Source organism: Molothrus aeneus, chromosome 21 (assembly GCF_037042795.1).
Source record: "Molothrus aeneus isolate 106 chromosome 21, BPBGC_Maene_1.0, whole genome shotgun sequence".
In the NCBI taxonomy this organism is placed as follows: Eukaryota; Metazoa; Chordata; class Aves; order Passeriformes; family Icteridae; genus Molothrus; species Molothrus aeneus.
The window spans coordinates 5,776,386-5,794,624 of NC_089666.1; the positions used below are offsets into that span (position 1 = coordinate 5,776,386).

The 18,239-nt window shown below is 44.2% G+C and overlaps 2 protein-coding genes across 4 annotated transcripts; one reads left to right on the plus strand and one right to left on the minus strand.

Moving 5' to 3' along the window:
• The first annotated feature begins 3,006 nt into the window (after positions 1 to 3,006).
• PEX10 (peroxisomal biogenesis factor 10) lies at positions 3,007 to 5,997 on the plus strand. Of its 2 annotated transcripts, none has more exons than XM_066563995.1 (6): positions 3,007 to 3,196; positions 3,344 to 3,424; positions 3,889 to 4,295; positions 4,971 to 5,146; positions 5,446 to 5,578; positions 5,795 to 5,997. In XM_066563995.1, the coding sequence occupies exons 1-6, from the start codon at positions 3,088 to 3,090 to the stop codon at positions 5,864 to 5,866; spliced, it is 978 nt and encodes a 325-aa protein (XP_066420092.1). In that variant the 5' UTR covers positions 3,007 to 3,087; the 3' UTR covers positions 5,867 to 5,997. The 2 variants fall into 2 exon arrangements, with proteins under 2 accessions (XP_066420092.1, XP_066420091.1); XM_066563994.1 differs by having other exon boundaries at positions 3,009 to 3,196; positions 5,443 to 5,578.
• Positions 5,998 to 6,294: 297 nt separating this feature from the next.
• On the minus strand, positions 6,295 to 14,112 carry RER1 (retention in endoplasmic reticulum sorting receptor 1). Of its 2 annotated transcripts, XM_066563997.1 has the most exons (8): positions 14,001 to 14,071; positions 13,520 to 13,637; positions 10,589 to 10,674; positions 9,945 to 10,049; positions 9,002 to 9,101; positions 8,402 to 8,480; positions 8,164 to 8,299; positions 6,295 to 7,391 (listed from the first exon to the last, which is right to left on the minus strand). In XM_066563997.1, exons 3-8 carry the CDS (start codon positions 10,667 to 10,669, stop codon positions 7,302 to 7,304), a joined length of 591 nt encoding a protein of 196 aa, XP_066420094.1. In that variant the 5' UTR covers positions 10,670 to 10,674; positions 13,520 to 13,637; positions 14,001 to 14,071; the 3' UTR covers positions 6,295 to 7,301. The 2 variants fall into 2 exon arrangements, with proteins under 2 accessions (XP_066420094.1, XP_066420093.1); XM_066563996.1 differs by lacking the exon at positions 13,520 to 13,637 and having other exon boundaries at positions 14,001 to 14,112.
• Between the last annotated feature and the right edge of the window lie 4,127 nt (positions 14,113 to 18,239).

An 18,239-nucleotide genomic window follows, 5' to 3' on the forward strand; every position in this document is an offset into this window, starting at 1 on the left:
ACCCAAGAGCGAGCAAAAGTGTTAAAATAACACCACAATGATGGCTGCAAGAGAAAGTAGCAAAGCAAACGCCGCACACACACACCTTTGTCTCTCCCGGCCGGGCAGTGCAGACGGGCGGTCCCGGCTCCTGGGCGTCCAACCTTCATAACCCGGGACAAACCCGGGAGGAGAGAGCGAGGGAGGGACCGGAGCAGTCAGCAGCGAAATCCCGCCCCGCTCTCACATGCGGAGGGCTCGGAGCTCTCTGATCACAAAGCAGCTTTACAGCCCCTGTTCAAACAGTTCAGCTCCAGGGTAGCAAGTTCAAAGTGGGAGGAGGCAAAGGGAATCGGAGGGTGGTAACAATGCCGAGCAGACGTTTCGCTCCTTTGGCATCCGCAGAACCTGTTCTTCAGGTTGGAAACTGAAACATCTGCCCGCTGCCCTGCTTGAAAGCTGCGCTCCGAACCTCGTGTCTCCCAACAGGTCTGCAGAGGCAAAAATCAGATTTTATGATGCACAGACAAGTAGCCTGTGGGAGGAAAAGTTAATCATTGCCGAGCACCGAGGGTTTTTTACATTTTGGACTTCCTTGTGGTAACGTCAGCGCGGCAGCTCGCTCCCCTGTCAGCTCTGTTAGAAGGAAAAGCAGAGAAGCATGACCGTGGAAATCAAGAAAAACTCCCAAAAATTAATCAAAAACACAGCAATGACGTTTTAAGAGATAATGGCGGTTTTCTGAAATCACCAGTATCAATCAGAGTACAGAGGAGTACCTGTATTCTGATTGAATAATTGTAATAAGAATCTGAATCAGATTTTCCTGGCAGATCATAGTGTAACAACCAACATTTTATGCATGTGTGTGCTTTTATGTGTGAATATATGTATTAAAGCATATCACAAAATGGGAAGGTTACTTGGCATGCTGCACTTCCTCAGTTCAGAACACACTGGCAGGATCCCCATCCTTCAAAAGATCACAAAACAACTTTTAGAATATAATAAAATCCACATGATAAGTCAAAACGGGCATATACACAGAACTTACACACCTCAAATGTTTTAACACAGGTTGGCTGAGTCCGACCTTCAGCTTTATAAATGGTTTCCAGTCTAATAATTAAGTGGTCATTAGTCAGGATTTCAGCTTTGCAAAAAAACCCTCTCGAGCTCTTCTTTGGTTTCTTGACCCATAAAATAAGAAAATCACATTTACTCACTTCAGCAAAAGTGCAACAAATATGTTTGGTTTTTTCCTTAACAATTTAGCTGTTGGACGTGTGAGATACACACAGCTCTGCCTTCAAACAAAAATCAAATTGTGAGAGATTGGATTGGAAGCCTGAACAAAATGATCCAAGGATCGGTCAGTAAATTTTGTATATTTTAAAAATTCTATAATTTAAGGTGGCAGCTTCGAGTTTCTTATTTAATAGATTTAAGTGTGAAAATGTCCCATTCCAGACCCCACTTCCCGTGGGATATTTCCTTGTGCAGGTGCGTCCCCTACTGTTGAACGGCGAAAAATGTGCCAATTTTTTTCCCTAATTCCATTGATTTTACAGAGGGAAGAATTCGCGATTCCATTGATTGCGACACACTCTAACAAATAAAATCTGAGCAGCGCCTGGAGCAGGGAGGGAGGGATTAAGAATGTTTTGCTTATCTGTAAGATTCATCACAGCTTTACTTATCACGAACAACTTCTGGTGCAGTTTAATTAGAACTTTGATGCCACGACCTGTGCACTAATAGGCTGCTGAAAGGATTACAAATATCCAGTTTATTTGTGGTTATGTTTGGCCACAGGGAGCCTTTCTTTGCTTCTCAGTATAAAGGAAGAAAAAACCCACCAAACTCCTGCTCTCCTAAAACTTTCCAGTGAGTTCCTGCCATATCAATCTGTAAATTCTTCAGGAAAACACCTACTTTAATTTCAGTTAAATAGTTTTGTCAAATAAATTAATTAAATGTGGAACTGTTTAACTGTCCTTTCACTTTAGCGTGCTGCAAAACTGAATTTATAACAATGCGACATTAAAATCTGCCGGGAAAAAAGGGGGGAAAAAAGGTATTTTGGCAAAAATGAATGTACCAGACATCGGAGTGTAAATATGTACAACTACACACACACGTAGAGGTTTATCCGCCTGGTACCAGGATTTTGGAGAAGGATGTACGGACATGTTGATGTGTTTGTAGCTTTGCTGTGTGGAGGCTGTGTTTGTTGGTTTTGGCAGAAAACAAAGGGCAGCTTGTTCAGTTTCCCCACACAAACAGCTCATCTTTGAAGGGATGCACGGAGGCTTTCGCAGCTGTTAAAAGAGCAGAGGTAGGACACTGAACACACCTTCCTTCTGAATTATCCCAATTCTTTAAAAAGGAATTTTTTTAAAAGCAGGAATAGATGACAGCATGAAAGGTATCGCTGCTTTAAGCCTAAAACTGCAGATAGTGGATGGCAACATGATGTTTAATTAAAGGAAAAAAAAAAAAAAGAGTTGCGGAAGGGCTGGAGAATTTGTACAAGGTTAACAAGGTTACAAGGTTGTGGAGGGCACCTGCGTGGGGAGCGGTGATTCGGTGGGTCCCGTGTGAACCGTGTTCTGAAACATTCTAGATCTCACTTTTACCGATCTTTGCACCTCAGCTGCGATCGCGGGGCTCCTTCCCGTTCCTTTTCCCTCCCCTTTCCCCGCCCCTTCCCGCCCCTTTCCCCGCCCCTTCCCGCCCCTTTTTCCGCCTCTCACTGTCCATTTCCTCGCCCCTTTTCCCACCCCTCACACCTTTTCCCGCCCCTTTTCCTGCCCCTTTTTCCGCCCCACCCCTCACAGCTCTTCCCTCCCCTCAGGCTCTTCCCGCCCCTTTTCCCACCCCTTTTCCCTCCTTTCCCTCCCATTCCCTCCCCTCACGGCACTTTTTCCAACCCTTTTCTCACTCGTCCCGCCCCTTTTCCCGCCCATTTCTCCCCCTCAGGGTAGGGAGGCGTTTCCCGCCCCTTTTCCCGCCCCTCACTGACGGGATATCCCTGCGCGGCCGGCGGGTGCTCCGCCGCTACCGGTACCACGGCGCCGCCTGAGGCCCCGTGTCCCTCCGCCCGCCATGGCGGCGGCGGCGGGCCCGGCGCGGCTGGTGCGCTGCGGGCAGAAGGACGAGCTGTACCGGGCCGGGCTGCGCAGCGGGGCCGGCACGGCGCTGAGGGGACTGGCGGGTAATGCCTGAGGGGGGATTGGATCCATCCCGAGCCCTCGCGGGTGTTCCGGGATCCGCCGGCACAGCGGCTCTGGATGGGGGTCGGAGGGGACCGGGAGGGCTCGGCCCAGCACGGACCTGGTGCAGTGACAGCCCCGTCCCGCAGGTGCCCGGCCGTGGCTGGCGTGGAGGAGGGAGGTGGAGCTGCTCTCCGATGTGGCTTATTTCGTGCTCACCACGCTGTCAGGTAACCTGCTCTGTCATTTATCGCTTTTTATCATTTCTGCCAACATCTGAAAGCTGAGGGGTCAGTGCTGGTGATCACCACCTGAGACTGCCCAACAGCAGTCTGTTCTTACCAGCCTGGGGCTTGGTTTGGTTTGGATAAATGCCTACTGGTAAATATGAAGCCACGAAATTGTTGGGGTTGGGTTCAAACACACAGATAGATGTTCTTCTAAAAGCAATTTTTTAAAAGCAGGAATAGCAGGAATAGGAATTTTTTAAAATCAGGGATACCATGAAAAGTATCCCTGCTTCAAGCCTAAAACTGCAGATAATGGATGTCATCATGACTCTTATCTTAATTCAACAAAAAAAACCCTATTTTGACATTCCAGAGCCTGAACAGGCTGTCCCCACTGCTCAGCACATCCAGAATGACCCTGCAGTTGGCCTCTCACCCTGTTTTCTGTTGCACACATTGTTTAGGTTATCAGACCCTGGGAGAAGAGTATGTGAACATCATTCAGGTTGACCCGAGCAAGAAGAAGGTGCCTTCTTTCCTTCGTCGGGCCCTCTTCATTTCCCTGCACACCGTGGTGCCCTACTGCCTGGAAAAGGCACTGCTGCACCTGCAACACGAGCTGCAGGTGGAGGCTGAGGAATCCAGGAGCCCAGAGAACCCCCCAGCACTTGGCTTTCCCAGCAGGAGCTTCATCCGCAGCTGGATTCGGAAGCAGGTTGGGCAGCTCAGTGAGCAGCAGAAGAGAAGAACCTCCCAGGTCGTGGATGTCCTCATACAATCCATCCCCCTGCTGCACCGGCTCCACCTGGCAGTCTTCTACATCCAGGGCACCTTCTATCACCTGTCCAAAAGGGTCACAGGCATCTCATATGTAAGTGGTTTTGGTTCAAGATGTGTCCACTGCAGGATTTTGGCCTCTTGGGTGCTGTGTGTATAAAAGGGATAAGGAGTTTGGTTGTTGTTGCAGAGCAAAAGGGTGAGTCCCTGCAGACAAGAGGTTACAGGTAATAAACATCAATGTTTATTGATGTTCATACATATTCTATGTGTGATGTTCATACATATTCTATGTATGAAGCTATTGTGTAACTTCAGTCTGTCTGCCACAAACACATTAGAAGTGAGAGGGGACTTGATAAATCCATGGGAAATACTGTTTTGAACAACACTCAGTATACATTTAGGTAGCACTTTTCTATATGAAGACAATTTTGTATCTTTACAAAAAAACATCAGAAATATGTACAGACAAAAGAGTTCTCAACAATTCCCAGCATCAGTGCAGGAAAGAGGTGTTTGTTTGCTCAGAGATACACAAGAAAACCAAACCAATTAAAGCTGCAATTTTTATGGGCAGACAGCAGCTAAGTCCAGCCTGGCTGAAGGTGATTACACCTCCTGAGAGACAGCTGGTTGAGAAGTCCTAAAATGTCAATTTTTTTGAGATTATGAGAATCCCAAATTAAGTCTCCTGCAGATGGGGAGGGAGAGAACAGTTTCCAAAAACCACAGTAACAAAACATCTCTCTTTCTGTGAATTCTCTAGCTGCATTTTGGAGGATTGCAAGGAGAGGATCAGAGTATCAGATCAAGTTACAAGTTTCTTGGAATAATTTCCCTCTTCCACCTTCTGCTGACCATTGGAGTTCAGATGTACAGCTTCAAACAGAAGCAGAGAGCAAGGCAGGAGTGGAGGCTGCACCGCAACCTCACCCACCAGAAGTAAGAAAGAGGTGGTTCTTGACTCCTGGGAAAGAGGTGGGAATGAACAGGGGCAGCACAGGAGTGACACCCCAATTCAGGTTACAGTCTGATGTAAACACTTCATTAATTAGCACAAGTAATTATTTGCTGGTTTGTGCATGTCTTGGACTTCATCCTTTGGTGTTTTTGAGACCTCCATGAAAAGGGCTGATACTTGAGCACAGGTTTTACCCCAGGATGTATTACCCAGTATTTCTGCCGAGCAGAGTGAGTGCAATTAACACAATTAACCCCAACGTGCCTGTGTTAATTAGAAGCAGGAGCAAGGAGGCGGCGGCCGGGCGCCAGTCACGCTGCACACTGTGCCTGGAGGAGAGGAGGCACAGCACAGCCACCCCCTGTGGGCACCTCTTCTGCTGGGAGTGCATCACGGCCTGGTGCAGCACCAGGGTGAGTACACAGAGCTCACCAGCACTGTGGAGCTGTGTGAATACAGTGACAATCACATGGGTGAGCTCAGTACTTCACACTGGGCCAGCTCAGGGGAGCTTGTACCACAGCTGAGACTGAAAAATTATTTTCTGAAAGTAGCTAAGGAGTTTTCTATTCAGATTTTTTTAAATACAACTATTCAATATGTCCATCTATTCCTTTTTCTTTCTGTAGGCAGAATGTCCACTGTGCAGAGAGAAGTTCCATCCTCAGAAACTCATCTACCTACGGCACTACCAAATGTAAAGGAAACCTCTTCTGTCTCCTCATACTTGGGCTGGTCCAAGAAAAGCCTTTATTAAACTGGAAACTGCCTGTGCAAGGTGGTACTACATTCCTGTGTGACAGAATAAAGCTATTTTTGCTTCTATCTTCAATATGGACTATGTTCTTTCTCTACATTCTTTCTTCTATCTTCAATATGGACTATGTTCTTTCTCTACATTCTTTCTTCTATCTTCAATATGGACTATGTTCTTTCTCTACATTCTTTCTCTTCTGATGTAGCTCCTGACCATATTAAAAATGGGGTTCTAAACCATGCTTAACTCAGGTGAATGATCCCTGAAGAGCTGAAAAAGGCAGTGCATGGAGGTAAAGTGAGGGCAACCATTAATGAAAAGGAGTCATAAATAGTGTTAGATCAGGAGATGTATATAAAGATAGAGAACAAGTAAAGGGGAACACTGTCTTTTAATAAATTTTGGAATTAAAAAGTCACTTAATAAAACTGTAGTTGTATCACATGAAAAAGTTTACATGCAGGTCCATTTATCTTTCATTTTTCTTCCCCCCCATAAAAAAAGAAAATCTGTGTTAAAACCCCCATGACTGTCTGTTCTGGCCAGTTTGGGTACGTCCTGTGGGGCTGCATGAAGCCAACTTCAATTATTGAAGAAACCATTACGTATGAAAGAAACTCCAACCAATAACAATTAAAATATATATTTTTATAATTCCAGGTCCTCAAAGGAAATTGTAATAGAGTTTGAACAAAGTTCTGAGTCATCAGAAAGAGCCCAATTTTAGCATCTGCTGGGAGATGGAACAGTGAAACTGGCATTAAAACCCAACACAAACGAGTTGCTTTAGAAGCTAAATGAGTATTTTTGCCCTACTGCAAACCCCATAATTTAGTAATTTCTTATTCCTATCTATACTTGTTTGGTTATAACTCAGTAATACCATGCATTTAGGAAACTGGCTTAAGTTCTGCATCTAATTTAGGTCTACTGAATTTTTCTATGAAAACAGCACACGGCCATGAAGCAGAAAACAGCATCACGTGTGCCAGCTTACACTTTCCTCCACAGATGTGCACAGCACTTCAGGGTGATGTTGAGCAGGAGAACTATGTAAAAATATCCAACTCTAGGCCATTAACCTCTCCAGTGCAACGGATCTTGAAAGAAATACATTATCCCAAACCCATGGGATTATCCAAAGTTTCTCCAACTTCTTACAAAAGAGAATAAACTCAATGCAATTTGGTTAGAATGCCAGTTTCCTTGAGAATCTGATATTTCAGATAAAAATAGCAAGATCCTCATAAAATGAAAATTCAACTGCTTTGTCACCACTCTGTTAATCACTTTTATGAAGAAAAAAGGCATTGTTACAATGGCTCAAAATCGTTCCTTTAGTGAGCAGTAGAATTGGTCAACAGGTTGATTGCTTCTTCCTAGCTAGCAAAGGTCTTCCCCACATCCTCTTTCCCTTTGTATTTCCTCTTGCCATGTGTGAAGGGTATATATCTGTACTTTATCATGTGCTGCAAAGAGAAAACAGCAGTTGTTGAGACAAGAAGGATATGTAATATTCAGAAAAAATGGTTTCTAATACACACTGTAAATTACTGAGTCCTCCAGAAAGAGAGTTCTTAGTACAGGTAATGAAAAAGCTAATCCTACAGCAGTTGAAATCTAAACAGGAGTATGAGAGCAGTTTATAAATCTCAGATTTTGTGTTACCCAACAAATTGTACACTACAGTGAAGATTACTGATTGGGGAACCACGGGAAACTGGAGAGAGCACAGAGGTACTAATTATTTACTGCCCTTTCAACTTTAATTTACCACTTTCAATCACAGTACATGCCCAAAATTCTGAATGTCTGAGGAAAAAATAAGGTGGATTTTTAAAAAAATGCCAACAAACCTTAAGAAATTTGTTAAAATGCTCTGAATCACTTGCCTATGTTCTTTCCCTTTCTCTTTTCTACTTCCTCACACCACCTGTGAGAACTTCCCTTTTCACCCACCAGAGATGGTTCAACACCTCTGCATCCAAAATAGCCACAGGAAGTGGATGAGAACCTGCATAAAACCCTGACACTGCACTCTAAAGTCAAAACCTTTTGGAAAAAGAATAAAGTTTTGTAAAACATGCCCCACAATTAATGTTCAAGTATTAATTATTGAAGTTCCTCCAGTAAAATAAGTGTGTGCAGCACATTTAACCCACATTGAAGGGCTCCACTGGATGGCCAGTTTGAAGCAATGCTGTAAATCCTGACATCACAAATTCCCTGTTGCCAAATTACCTTGATTTGCCTCTTCATAGTGATACAAAATAGCATAATGAAGTACATCACAAGGATTGGCCAAAACACAGGAACGTTGAAAGCCTCAAAAAAGGTACAAGCCATAGCAACCAGGATTCCTTTAGTGGCAGAATGCCTGAAAAATAATAGTAACAATTAATCCTTCAAGCCCAGTTACCATTAGTGTCATGCAGATATTTGTATTTTTCAAAAACAGAACACAGGCAGATCCACTCACCAGAATTTGAATTCTGGGAGCCTTCTAATGAAAGGCCGAAATTCTTCATTTTGCCTTGTAGGTAAGGAAGGACCATCATCTAAAAATAACAGAAAAGAAACCAAACCACAAACCTCCTCACAGTAGTTTTTTACACTATGCAGACTCCAGGGGTTTTTTAACTTTTTATCTTAAAAAAATAAAAGTCACAAAACAAAACCACACCCAATTTCCATTGTCACATGCAGATCCCAGTTAAGAGTTGCTGATTTAATCTAAGTTCATATAGATTCCTTAAAATAAACTTAACATGGATTCATTTAAAGAAAATAGGGACTAGGAATGCCAGGCCATTGAGTTACTAAAGATAGAACCTAAGTCACATAAACCTCCTTTTAAAACACAGAAAACTAATACAACATGGAATATATTCAAGTCCCATGAAAATGGACAAATTTTATAGCAACTCTTGATGTTAAGTTGTATCGATTTTTTTTTTTCAGGTCTAAAAAATACAATGTAGTGCTAAAACTGCATTATCTTTCCACTACAGTATCAGACAAAAGGGGCTGGAAATTTGACCGAGTTTGAAATTCTGGTAAAAAGGAACTTTTCCCATACCTGAATCTTCCATTAGAGAGGGGTCTACCTTTGGCGACAGGAAAGCTATGAAGAGGTTGAGGTGGTAGATTCCCAAGGCATATGTCACAATGTACCAACCCTGCACAGGGAGGAACAGACAAGGCTAAAATCCTCCTGAAAATCATTCTCTGATACTGATTTTTTAACAAGATTAAACAAGCTGGGTTTGTGCTTCCTTGAGAAGCTTTTCTATGTCCTCATATTAACTGAAAGGTTTCTGGGCTTGTAAAAATATCGATTCTCAATCATCAAAACAAGTTTTAGAACATGACAGGAGAGCAAATCTCTCATGTAGTGACAGATTCAACATGAAACCATGGTCTAGCATCCAGGTTCTCTATGTTCAGGATGTGGACTTCAAAAGTAGTAAAAAGCATAAAACCATCCCTTTTTTAATTATCTTTGCAGTCTCAGGGTCTGAAATGTTCCTACTACGATGACCTGTAAAGGTTTCAAATTCTGTAATCTTCAATTTTTGGGAAAAACAGCTCCCAAGTTCTTAACTGAACTGCAGACTGGCATGGAACAGAAACATCTGATTAGTGGGGAACAGTCTGCCCCTGCCTGCAGGGAGAGAAATGTTGACAAAACCATTCCTCATGGTTTTCATGACAGAAAGGAACCCCTGGCTCTGAGCATGTTGTTAAACAGCTTTGAGATCAAAGGAAAAACTTAATTACAACAGTTTCCAGAGATTTATTTTGTGAATTCAGATTAATATCCTCAAGTGTTCACACATTTTTCTCTATCAGCAGCTTCCACACCCACAGGATGTGTTCTCTCTTCAGACTCCACAATTTACCTTCTGCCATGTGCACACCTGATTCTAAAGTAACAGCACACTTCAAAAGCACTCCTAGAATCCAATTTAGACCAGCAACAATACCTGGAACTACTTCAGCATCAAATGCAGTCCTCTCACCTGCAGTAAATAAACTCTAATCATGTAGATAAAGCTCAGCCCCAGCGTTACAATCCATCGCACTGCAGTGTAGGGGGTGGATTTGTCTAACCAGGACTGGTAGATCTGGAGGAAACAAAGTGCACAGAAATGAATAAATACTGTAAAATACTTGATGCACAATGGATAAAGCTTATTTGAGGGTAGTATGGACAAAAGAAAGCATTTGGGAGGAGTATTTTGGGAAAGAGTAATATGAAACACTTTCATTCTTTACTACAAATAAATTACAGAACTGTACTTACAAGCTTCTATATTTGTACAAAGGAAAAAAGTCCCTAATGCTTGGGGATTTTGTAAAGCAATTTAAATTTTCTGTATTTTATGCAAGTTGCTTCCGTTAAGATGAATTTGAAACTAAATCTGAACTCACTCCTCATTTCTGACAGTAACAACATATTTTCACTGTGCAATGCCACACATATGCCCATTAAATATACCAGTAAATCATTTATTATAGATATTTATCTATTTTTAAAGGCTTCAAAAGAAATCTTTTGTATAGATTTTAGCTTTTCAACAACCCAGCCAACAAGGAGTGAGTTCAAGAAGCTGCAGTGAGATCTGATTCCAAAGGAGTCAGAAAAATCCTTCACAAAACCAACCTGTCCAAGTCTTGAGAAAAATCTATAGACCACGGAAGGTTTTCCATGCACAGACTCCCCAATGCTGTCCCCTTCTGACATGGTGGCTGTGGAAACAAAACATGGGACAAGGGAACATTGAAATCCAAAATCTCAGCTCAGGGAGGTTTAAAGCACATCCTCTGAGCCAGCATTTACACACAATATTCTCCTGGCTTGGCTGTTTGAAACAAATTACTCTGAATATTTTTAAAGAGAGGACATTCATGCCAAAATGAATGAAAATTCCTTGTCCAAGAAAGCAAAGAACAGGGTATTTACAAAGACAAGACAGGATCCAGTGTGTTTTGGGGAAGGAAATAAAGAAGTCCATGAGGAAATTGAGGACCAGCCCAGTTGGACATTGTCACCTTGCTAAGGGACAGGCTGAGGTACAAGCCCTGAGCAGTGAGGTATGAACTGATGGCAGCACCTCCCTCCTGCCACCTCGGGCTCCAGAGGCAAAGAACAAAACCACAGTGAGGAGATTTTTTTAAAAGGCTGGTTAGGATTTTAAATACTGAGTAACTACATAGTGGAGAAATAAACTCAGGACTCTGCACACCAGTGGTTTCAGCCTCTGCCAGAGCACCAAACCCAAAATGCTGCCCATGCTGGAACCATTCCATGAGTTTCTCTGTCTCTTGAACACCAAGAGCTGAGCAGTGACAGGAGAGTTTTATACAAGAGCAAAACTGTACAGTTAAAGGCCCAAGAGCCTGAACTCAAACATAAAATTACTCAAGGGGATTATTTTTCAGTTCATGCCTCGCCTACCAATTGAAGAGCTTTATTTTTCTTATCAGTGAGTTTTACAGCTCACTTGGAGATAGAAGCCAAATAAAGTGGATCCTAAGCAGAAACATTTTGCCACATCACCAAGAGCAATCCCTGGCACTACTTCCTGGAATCCTCATCTGTGGGAGGGACTGTGTAACTCTGGGATACTGGGAGTACACTCAGCCCTACTCAAGAGCCTCACAGGGTAACAAATCTGAATGAAACATTCATAAATTAAAAAAAAAAAGGCAAATTGTCTTAGATGCTGCAATACAGACTGCTGCAGAAAATTAAAGATCAAGGACAACCTGAGGAAGCACAAAACCTTAAAGCTGTGTGTTTTTTCTGTAAACATCTGAAAACTACATCCTATGGAATAATTAGAAAGTAGAAAAAAAAGGAGCCCTGTTACACTGTTACACCTCAAAAGCAAAGGGGACTCATTAGGAGGCTTCAGCAGCTGAGTCCACTTTGATTCAAGCTAGAGCTAAAAGAAAAGAATCGAGTAGAAAGTCATAGACTCTACACACTTGTCCATTAAGACAAAAAGGAATAGTTATTCTTCTCCCCACTCTCTGCAGGGCAGAAATTGTTCAGCATTCTCAGCTGAGCATCATTTGGAGCTTTATTTTGGGGTATTTTTTAATGTCCTGAAGTATAAAGCTGTAACAAAAAGTTATTCAACTAATTTGAATCACAGAATAATTTATCCGAGATCAATGAAAACTCTCATAGTGTCAAAATTAATTCTACAGATACATTCACAGCAAACATGGGCTACAGGCAGACCTTACAAGACAATCCTGTAAATGCTACCCTGTGCAAGCAAGTGGAAAATCATGTGTGTGAGGCTACTGAAGGCTTCATGCTGGAGCAGGGGTTATGGTGTAAAATTTTGCAATATGTGTGATTATGTGTGATTTTTATCATGCACACAGTTCTTCCAAAGCAAACCAAGAAATAAATCAGTTCTACTGAGGAGAAACCTCTCAGCTTAACCACAAGACCCAGGCTAGAATTTAGAGTAATTATTTCTCATCACATTAAAACTCTGCTGGAGGAACACCTGTAATGAACAATCATCAAAGGCAGGAGTCCCTGGCACTGCTCTGAGGGCAGCTCACAGTTAAGAACACTGGGCTGTGTTGGTTTAAGGGAATGATTAAACCTAGACAGTTGCAATTTCTCTTTCATAATCATGGAACCATAGAATGATTTGGGTTGGGAGGGACCTTAAAGATCATCCCATTCCACCCCTACCACAGGCAGGGACACCTTCCACTATCCCAGGGAGCTCCAATGTCCATCCAGCCTGGTCTTGGGCACTGCCAGGGATCCAGGGGCAGCCCCAGCTGCTCTGGGCACCCTGTGCCAGGCCCTGCCCACCCTCCCAGGGAAGAATTCCTTCCCAATATCCCATCGAACCCTGCCCTCTGGAAGGTTTAAGCCACTCCCCCTTGTCCTCTCACTCCAGGCCCTTGTGAAAAGCCTCTCTCCATCCTTTTTGAAGGGAAACATCAGATTCAGTGCCCAGCACAAGGAGCTGTGACCGCCCTGCAGCCACTCCAGGACAACCAGACACACACAGAGAGGTGAACACAGCAGAGCTGAACACAACCAGGCACACACACACATACATTAACACAACTAGGCACACACAGAAATGAACACAACCAGAAACACACACACAGGTTAACAGAACAAAGCCCACACAGAGAAATGAACACAACCAGGCACACACACACACAGGTTAACACAACCAGACAAACACAGAGCTGAACACAACCAGGCACACAAACATTAACACAACCAACGAGAGAATCGTTTGTACCAGCAGAACTGAGGCTGCTCCTAAAACGAAACCGTATTACAGCATTTTTCTCCGCTAGAAAACACCACGTAAGCGAAGGTACGGCCTGAACAATTATGCTTTTCACCGCTATTGTTATGGTAATTTCATTACAAACAGCACTGATCGCTGAGTTCTGAAAAGCAGAACCTCCGGCAGTAAGAATATCCTCATACCATCACACAGAGATACAGAATTACTCTGCTCCTAATACAGCTTTTTCCTAAATTTAAAATAGAAATGAAGCAGGTAACTAGCAAAAACACATTACTGATTCCGGTTACCTTATCTCATAGAGGAACTGTCTTTGGACAGCAGCACACTAAGGTGATTTATTAAGAACTGGGTGAACGGACAACCACGGGGAAACATCCCATTGGTCGCTCAGATGGGTTTTTCACACTAAAAAAAGGCAGCGTTTAATTTTATCCATTGCCACAGCAGCCGAGCAGCACCTGCGCTTCTCGCTTGTGCCCGCAAGCGGGGACTTCCCCTTGCCTGGGCACCGCTCAGCCCCGGGCGCAATGAACGGGGAGGGGCTGCGCTGCCTCGGCACGGAGCGGGGCCGGCAAAGGGGGAACCGAGCCCCGGGAGGCCGCGGCCGGAGCGCCGAGCCCGCAGCAGCCCCCGCGCTCCCGGAGGGGCCGCTCGCTCCAGGCCCCCGCCCGCCGCCCGCGGGTGTCAGCGCCGCGCCCGGCGGCCTGGAGGCGCAGTGCCCGCTCCCGGTCCCACCCCGCTCCGGCCCCGGTCGGTCCCGGTACTCACAGGCCACCGGGCCGGTCCTGCCTTCCGCTCCCGCCCCTCCACACACCAATATGGCGGCGGCACCGGGATCCCCTTCCGCTTCCGGGGTTCAGGGGCGGGACACAGCCCCGGTGCTGCCCCTCTATTGGCCCCGGGGGAAAGGGAGGGGCCGGGGCGGCGGGTGGCGTGCGCGCTCCGTGAGGGGACCCGGGGAGCGGGCGGGGCGGTATCGGCGGAGAGGCGGGAGGTGTCGGGGTGTGTGTGTGGCCTGTGAGGCGGGGCGGGATCGGGCGGTACCGGCGCGGACCGAGCGCGGGACAGGACGGGGCGCGCGCCGCCGAACGGGCCCGCCCTGCTACCCTGAGGGGAGCGCCAGGCCCCGCCCCCCGCGCTAGCGCAGCCAATGGGAGCGGCTTCTAGGGCGGGCGTGGACGCGCGACCAATAGCGGGATGGCGGCGGGTGGGGAGGCTCGGCCGAGGGCGGGGCCGAACCGAGTACAGCCGAACTCAGCCGAGCGCCAGCCGTGCTCTATCGAGATGGGCCGAATCGAACCCGAGCAGAACCGAACTAAGCCGAACTCAGCCGAGCCCGAACCCATCTCTACCGAGATGGGCCGAGTTGAGCCCGAGTCGAACCGAACCGAAGCGAGCGGAGTCCCCTCACGGGATGAGGCGAAAGCTGTTGAAGGATTTCAAGTTTTAACTAGTTCGGTGTATTTTATTAAACGAGAACATGAACCTCCAGGAATCAAAATCAGTAGAAGACAAGAAATACTCATTACGTTGAAAAAGAGGTGACACAAACATCCCTACGCGTGCTGAGGTGCGTTTGTTCCCGTGGGACAGAAACACTGATACACGAACCCCAGCCATGATAATTCATTTTCCATGGATTCGCTGCCCCGAGGCTGTTCCGAGTTTCTGTACCGCCTTTGGGCACCACTGGGCGTCTCTCCAGCATCTCTTTTGGGGCTGAATCAGTAAATTCTTCAGGCTCCGTGGCTGCAGCATTTTGTACTAAAGTTTACATTCAGTACATGCTCAAAAGTGACAAGATGCCAAAAAAAAATAGTCCTGACGCTTTTCAAAACCTATTGATTTAGTATTTATAGTATGCAAGTATATGAGTATAGTTATTTCATACATATAATAAATAGATTAGAAATCAATATATAATTATACATATTAATATAAATATAATTATATAATAATACAATTATAATATCAATATATTATAATATAAATATATTAAATACATTTATATAAAATATATGAACTATATATAAAATATGGTATTATATATTATATTTCAAATTCTAGGGTATCCCAGCATTACTTCTGTGGGGTAGAGGATGGATTGAATATTGACATGAATGTTTAATCTCAGTTTCAGCTGCAGCAGCATCAGGGCCAGGTTTTTAGATCAATCCTTGGCAAGTAATAATCTCTTTAGAGAGTGGATGCTGTCAGTTAACAGCACACTGCAGTCTGGGAATCTTCACAGATTCAGGTCGATTAAATGTCCACTAAACAAACAATAATTACAACTATCAACAAAGGAGATTAATAATAGCAAACAACTTTGATTTATCTCCTTTTTAACAGTAAAACTGGTTTTTTTTTGCATTTGGTAAAACTGTTGTGAAGAGGTGCAAGAAAGAAACTATAACTGAGTAATAAGGAACATGGAGAAGAGTCTCTGAAAGCTGGTTTTAAAAATAATGAAAATAATTTAGAACAATTAAATAGAGCTCCCAGTGACCTGTGGTGACCTGTGGTTTTCAAGCATTTTTATGTGCACAGGTTCGAGAATGAAAGGAAACCATGACACATGAGTGAAGTTTGCAGAGGTCAATGAGGGAAAACACTCATTTTTTGCCATCAAAATGTTTCCTCCCTGTGCTGCCTCCTCTCTGGCTGCTGCCTGCTTCCATGCTGTCCCCGTGGCTGTGTCCCTGTGTGCCTTGGCTGAGCGTGGTTTGTCCTGGTTCCTGAGGAAGCCCTGCTGGCTCACACACCTGTTAGCCCCACAAACAGGTGCCCGTCCTTCTGGGCTTCCTCACCTGCAGGAATCCATCCCAGTTCCCTGTTCAGAGCGCTCAGCTCGCTGCAAATTATTTACATTTCTACAATTTTGGTTATTTATTATTAGGCTGTGTGTGAGTGGGCAATAAGACACAATAAATCTTCCCAAATCTTTATTATTATTATTATTATTATTATTATTATTATTATTATTATTATTATTATTATTATTATTATTATTATTACAACATAAGGACGTATGATGTAAAAATATAAACAAAACTATTCCTGATTTAAAAACCATGAATAGATCTCCCCACTAGTAAGTGTTGAGCTCTATTTTAATGGCTTTTGGAGAGGACCACTAAATTCTGGTTTAGTGGTACCAGAATTTACCTACCCTGAGTAAAACTAGGTGTGAATTTCTGTAGTTCATTTACTACAGTTCAGTTGTTTTCTCAGAACTAGCTGTTTCAAAGTTGTTCCCCACGATGAATAAATTCGTAACATCTCAGGTTTTTCAAACACAAAATGAGTCATGCCAACCTGTTTTCGTGGGCTGCTGCAGAAATGAATTAATATGATAATATGACCCTGTGAAATTACTACTGTTGGTGTAATAAATGTTCTTATTTATTACCCCTAACATTTAATTGTAGCTTAAATAAATTCCATACAAACACATTTACTGCAGAGTTTAGAAACAATCCACAATTATATAATGCAGGAATAAATCCCCTATCAGTGATTCTTAGGAGAGGAGGATTTGTAGGGTTGATACCAAGCTGGTTTGTCATGAACTCTTCATGGAATCCCAAACTGGTTTGGGCTGGGAGGGACTTTAAAGCCCATCCAGGGACATCCACGGGCAGGGACACCTTCCACTATCCCAGATTGCTCCAAGCTCTGTCCAGGCTGGCCTTCCAGGGATGGGACATCCATTTCTGGTTTGGTCTCTCTCAGCCCCTTGCAGTGGCTCTGTGTCTGTGGCATCCTATCTCTGAATCTCAGAGAACACAGGGCCTTGCTAAAACACAAGAGCTTTTCTGTGTTCAAAGCAGAATTTCCAGTTCTGCCTTAAAATCCAAACCAAACACAAACAAACCCTCTGCAGTTGCATTCATCCCATCCCTGGGAGCTTGGAGCTCTCCCTTTTCCCCTCTCCCTGCTCCCTTTGGGCACTGGTGGCTCTTTTCCTGGAGGCCCCCGTGTCCCTGCGGGTGTTCACGCCTTTGTTCCTCTGCAGAAATGTGTGATGTAGAGATTGTGCTTGTGTGGACGTCAGCATTTCCAAACCTTGCATGTGTTGCATTGCTAAGCAACTTTTAGCAACACTTATCTCGCGTCCTTATGCCATCTGGAAAAGAGGATTAGACAAGGAAATGTGCCAGGGAGAGACAAAGGCACATCTAAGAAAGAGGTGGCTTAATTGCTAAAGAGAATGAGTGACATTAATAGTAGGCAATCAGCAGAAGTGATTGAAAGCAGGCACAATGCTTCACAGGTAGTGATAAGGAAGCTCTGGGAAAGGTGGAATATTTTATATCCCCTGGCCTCTTCCCTCCCTGCAGGAGGAACAACTTGGCTGCATCCCATTGCATGATGCAAGATGAAGGCCCCTGGGATTTCAGATTATAAATTAGATACGGGTCCAGTGACAGTGAGGCTCTTCTAGATCCTCCAGTTGTTCTGTCCATCCAGGAGTGTCACTGCTGTTTGGAGATCCTTCCCCTACAGCAGAGGAGGCTGTGAGCTGCCAGTGGAGCCTGGAACCTGAGCTGTTGCTTGTAGAGATGTTGTACACGTGAGTTGCAATGATTTTGTACATGAGTTACCAGCAGTGCAGCTATTGTGGGATATCTGCTGAGGAAAACGTCCTTGCTTTGGGGGGTGGCAAGGGTAGAGCAGAGCACGTGGTGTCAGGAGTGTGTTTCTAAAGTCCCTTGTCTTTATTGTCATCTTCAGCACACCTGTAACTGCAGGAGGTGTAAACCAAGTCACACCTTTGGCTACTAAATCCATCTGGAGCTTCAGCTGGGTTCACACACATTTGAGAATTGTAGGAGACCTTCTGGTACCTCTGCTGTTATCACATAAAAAGCCAAATATCCAACTTAATAGAAGAATGATCATTTCAGGTTTTAAATATTCTTATTCTCTAGTTCCTTATGCACTCTGAGATTGCAGAAATGTTGCCTGATGGCTAAACAGGATTTAGTACCATATAAAACCAGT